General features: G+C 45.8%; 1 protein-coding gene across 1 annotated transcript; it reads right to left on the minus strand.

Annotated features, from left to right (window-relative positions):
- Nucleotides 1–2,321: 2,321 nt before the first annotated feature.
- LOC136532976 (ras-related protein RGP2) lies at nt 2,322–4,976 on the minus strand. Its single transcript, XM_066525545.1, has 2 exons — nt 4,656–4,976; nt 2,322–3,108 (listed from the first exon to the last, which is right to left on the minus strand). Exons 1-2 carry the CDS (start codon nt 4,818–4,820, stop codon nt 2,620–2,622), a joined length of 654 nt encoding a protein of 217 aa, XP_066381642.1. The 5' UTR covers nt 4,821–4,976; the 3' UTR covers nt 2,322–2,619.
- Nucleotides 4,977–5,243: the final 267 nt, after the last annotated feature.

A 5,243-nucleotide genomic window follows, 5' to 3' on the forward strand; every position in this document is an offset into this window, starting at 1 on the left:
AGACGGCTTGGTGGTGATTGGGAGCTTGGTGATCACCCGGCGGAGCTTGTGGGTGACCCAACTCAAGTCGTGAGTGGCTTTGGGTGATTCGCCGTGACGGAGTGTCGAAGAATCAACCCGTAGAGAGCACTTGATCCTTGCGCGGATCAAGGGGGAGCTACACCCTTGCGCGGGTGCTCCAACGAGGACTAGTGGGGAGTGGCGACTCTCCGATACCTCGGCAAAACATCGCCGCGTTCCTCTCTCTCTATTTACTTTGAGCATTTACTTTGAGCAATTCAATACTTGTTCTTACATTCATAGAATTGTCATGCTAGATTAAGTTTGGAACATAGGTTGCAAGTCCTTTGTACGTTAGAGTAATAGAAACACGTTTCTAGGCACAAGGGGTTAATTGGGCTAGCCGTAGGATTTAATTATTGTAAGAAAATTTAGAATTAGCCCAATTCACCCCCCCCCCTCTTGGGCATCTTGATCCTTTCAGGAGGATATGATTGTTCTCAGCCTCAAGCGCGTCGTTTTGACAGAGTAGGCATAGGCAAGCTTTATTGCTTGTCTCATAGGAAGCACTGCGAATGGTGACGTCCCCTGCCAAGGAACTAGGGCAGTCGAGCATGAGCTTCTCGAGTTCCTCCCGAGGTGGCTCGGGGTCTTGCAAGTTCATGTAGCACTCTAGTTGCTTCGAGGGCTCGACATTCTCCTCCTCGGGTTCTTCCTCCTCTATGTCTAGGTTCTCGAGGAGGAACCGGTCATAATCGTTGGCAGATAGAAATGAGTTAAGGACCGCCAACAATGCTGCCCTAGGTCGGCAGCAAGTCTGTCATCCTCACTGTTGTCGACCGTTTCAGTAAGTACTGCCATTTTATTGCATTGGCGCATCCCTACTCGGCGGAGTCTGTGGCGCAGGCGTTCTTCACCGACATCGTGCGCCTGCACAGTATCCCACAGTCCATCGTCTTAGATTAGGACCTGGTGTTCACTTCCATCTTGTGGAAGGAGCTCATGCGTCTCACTGGCACCAAGCTCCACATGACGACGGCGTTGCATCCTCAGTCAAACGGCCAGACCGAGGCAGCCAATAAGGTCATCGTCATGTACCTTCGCTGCCTCATGGGTGACCGTCCTCGACAGTGGCTACGCTGGCTACCATGGGTGGAATTCATCTACAACACTGCCTTCTAGTCCGCCCTCAAGGCAATGCAGTTCCAGATCGTCTACGGCCGCGCGCCTCCCTCCATTCGCTCCTATGAACCAGGCGAGACACGGGTGGCTGTGGTGGCCAAAAGCATGGTTGAACGCGACAAGCTCCTCGCGGATGCCCACGCTCGTCTAGAGCAAGCCCAGGCGGTCTACAAGTGCTTCTACGACAAGCACCACCGCGACATCCGTTATGATGCTGGGGACTGGGTCTGGCTTTGCCTTAGCCATCGAGCCCCAGCGTCCCTGCATTTGATCACCAAGGGGAAGTTCTACGGGCTGTACCGCGTTGCGGCCATCATCAACAACATCGCCTACCGCCTCAAGCTTCCTCATGCCCGGCTGCATGATGTCTTCCAGGTCGGGCTACTCAAGAAGTTTGTGGGGACTCCACCAACTACGCCTCCAGCTCTGCCCCACCCACCACGGTGCAACGCAGCCTGTTCTAGAGCGCGCCACCCGCACTCGCCTAGCCAGAGGTGTGCTGTAGGTGCTGGTGCATTGGCAAGGCAAGCCCGCAGCATCGACCACCTTGGAGGACGTCGACAGCTTCAACGACCGTTATCCAAGCTTCTAGCTCGAGGACGAGCTTCTCATTGAGGGAGGGAGAGATGTGATGTGGGGGGGTGCGAATATCAAAGGCGTCCCAGGGCTCGAGATGTGGCCAGGGTTGCAAGGGCGGTATCCAAGGAGGTACTAGTTGTAATCAGTAGCTATTAAGTATTCTGGGGAAGAGACTAGAGTAATGAGAGATTTGAATGATTAATGGCGAGAGAAATGAGGAGCTAGAGCTGGGCGCTGGACTGCTCTATATATACCCTATAATCAGCTTTTGATGAATCAAGCAAGAACAAGTTATCTCCTAATCTACCTCTTGTTCTCTTAATCTCACCACGTACACCATAGGGCGCCCTGGGGAGAAACCCAGCGCCATTACTCAACCGGGCTACAAACTCCGTAGTCGGGAACTTGCTGTCTTAGGCGCCAACGCCCTTGACACATACACTATGTATAGATATTTAATAAAAGCACTATGTATAGATACTTAACAAAAGCAACGACTCTACAAAAGCCAAAATATCTCATAGTTTCGACCGAAGGGAGTAGAACATAAGCGTGATAAATTCACACTTGAATTCTGTAGTAACTTGGGACTATATGATTCTGAGTTATACTGCAGTGTCATTTAACTTTGAGAACATAAATGGTATGAATCCTAATACAGATATCTAACTATTGATTCAGAAACACTGAACAAACTGCATGTACTCCATTTTGTCCACACAATAAATAAAGAAAAGAATAGAATAGAATAAGAGTAGATATTGCCTCCACACCATTTGTGATCACTATGCTCCATATTCTACCAACAATTGTCGCCAAGGTTCTGTATAATGTGATGTTTGAAGCCCGATTACATTTTTAGGTAGAGCAGCATGCCCTCTTTGTATTTCCTGCAGTGCTGTCAATGCTGATGGTTTTGCCCTGGGAAGGCAATGTAGCAGTGGTAGTAGCTGCTGCTTTGGCGGCCAGCGCTTTCCTGTTGACAATGCCATAGACCTCCGTGATAATAGTCTGGAAGGCTTCCTCCACGTTTATAGCCTCCATAGCTGATGTCTCAAGGAAGAATAACCCCTCCTTCTCAGCCAGCACTTTACCTTCATCCTCAGAGATAGCTCTCAAGTGGGTTAGGTCAGATTTGTTACCGATCATCATGATCACAATACTGGAGTCAGCATTGTCGCGGAGTTCACGAAGCCACCTGTGAACATTGTCGAAACTCTGCCTCTTTGTGATGTCATACACAAGCAGGGCTCCCACGGCGCCACGGTAGTAGGCACTTGTAATTGCACGGTACCTTTCCTGCCCAGCTGTGTCCCAGATCTGAGCCTTTATTGTTTTGCCGTCCATCTGTGAAAGAAGATGACATAAACTTAGGCGACATAGAAGTAACTGGAGTAGTAAACCATGCTCACAAATGTTCGGGCTTGTGCATGCTCAGTATTGAGATGAGAAATTCAAGTCATCGGTTATAAATGCAGATCAACAGTAGCAGTCCTGAGCTAAAATAGCTGTCCAGTACAGTACAGAATGGCAATGACAGTGTTATCAAAGGAATTACAATGTGAAGAAACAACGGGCCATCCATTAAACAGCAGGAAAAATATTACGACGACAGATTGGTTTCACCAAACACTCTACTGACAGACAGGATGCCACATACAGACTAGAGGCAGTAGCTGGCACATCAACCTATCAATCAATCTACATCAACCAACTAAATGATATGATCCTGGGCAAAATGGCCCACAGCCTGAAAACAATCTCTATGATACGGCAAAAGTATCATAGTAACAAAAACTAGCGTGGTACATCCACACTCTATTTCAAATTATAAGACATTTTGACTTTCTAAATATATAGCTTTTGCTATGCGCTTAGATATACACTATATCTAGATATATAGTTAAAGTAATGTATCCAAAAAAATCAAAATATCTTATAATTCGAAACAGAGGGAATATGTAATGTAATGACACTGAAGTTCATTTTTCAATTTTCATTTTGGATGTCAATCCGGTTTTTAGCCCTAAACTATGAAACTGAATAACAGACACCCTACAACCGTTGAGAAAATTTTTGGTCTAATAACCAATTATGTAAGTAGCTTTCTAATTTCTAAAATAATAAAATTTAGTTTGATATCTAAAAGTTCTTAGTTAATTTATTTTAAATCAGAAAAATATGAAACTAGTTCAGCTTTTCTTCGTCGGTGTCCTATTTACAGTTATTTAGATATTATTTATATTAAATAAATAGCATGCATGACAACAAGTAATAAAGCAATAGGAACTGAAATAAACGAATTCCAAATAAATTTATATATATACCATAAACAGGTGCATAACATTTTTTAAAAAAAAATTATAGTAATTTTGTATTTTTCTGATTTACAATAATAAGGATATCAAAAATATAGAAAACAGCCTATAAAACAATAGATGTCCGTTACCGGTTTCATAGTTTATGGTTGAAAATCTGACTCATATGTGTAATTTGATGGTTGAAAAATGAACTCTAACCATTAAATAATTACCAGGACAGCTAAAAAAACAGAAAATCGATAGAAGAAGCATTCGCTACGTGTGAACAGGTGATCTCCCAGTATCTCCACAGATATATGATGCTAAAACAAAAGTATCTCCACAGATATATTTTTTTTATCAGCCCCTCCACCTAGATTTGCCGCTTCCTTGCAACGTCCCAAGAAAAAGAAAACAGTCGTAAGCACGAAACGAGCAGCTTTATCGGGTGGCTACCAACCGCAATCTTGGTGACATCTTTCCAGTCGCCAAGACCGAGATCTGGCGGGTTGGGATCGAGAAGAGACCATTCACTAACGCGCGCGTGCAGAACAGCTAGAGAGAAAGAGAAGAGGGGAGCAAATGGCGGCAGACCTGCAGGGACTTGGTGGCGAACTCGACGCCGATGGTGGACTTGGAGTCGAGGGAGAAGTGGTTGCGCGTGAAGCGAGAGAGGATATTGGACTTGCCGACGCCGCTGTCCCCGATGAGCACCATCTTGAACAGGTAAGAGTACTCGTGATCCACCCGCCCGCCCATCGCTCTCCCCTGATGTCCTCCTCGTGCGGGAGAGGAGATCTCTTCTCGGCGGTGAGGAGGGCCCGATGGAGAAGGCCAAGAAAGGAAGAAGACGTGATTCGTGAATGAAGGAACAAAAGAGGGGAAAAGGTAAGGAGTGGTGGCCTGGCCTTGCGCTGGTGGGTGGGTGGGTGGTGGGAGAGCACTCGTGACTCGTCCAATTAACCAAACCCTCCCGAAGGAAATTGAGACTTTTCCCCGTTTATCATTATAAAAGATCATAATCCTCTGTATGTCTCTGGAAAAATCAGCGGTCTTCAGCATCACTACCCTAACTTTTTCGTGTCCTCCATGTCACTTCCGTTAGTTTGGGCTCTAACGCCGTTAAACTGCAGGTGTGAAAAGACGAAAATGACCTTAAGTTCAAATATGTTATTAAATTTT

The sequence above is a fragment of the Miscanthus floridulus genome, unplaced genomic scaffold, assembly GCF_019320115.1.
Source record: "Miscanthus floridulus cultivar M001 unplaced genomic scaffold, ASM1932011v1 fs_755_1, whole genome shotgun sequence".
Classification (NCBI taxonomy): Eukaryota; Viridiplantae; Streptophyta; class Magnoliopsida; order Poales; family Poaceae; genus Miscanthus; species Miscanthus floridulus.

Excerpts from the sequence above, each read along its gene's own strand:
- LOC136532976 (XM_066525545.1), bottom strand. The coding sequence starts at position 4,820 with ATGGGCGGGCGGGTGGATCACGAGTACTCTTACCTGTTCAAGATGGTG. Across the intron at positions 3,109-4,655 it reads TCGCCACCAAGTCCCTGCAG|ATGGACGGCAAAACAATAAA; the intron begins GTCTGCCGCCAT and ends CTTCTTTCACAG.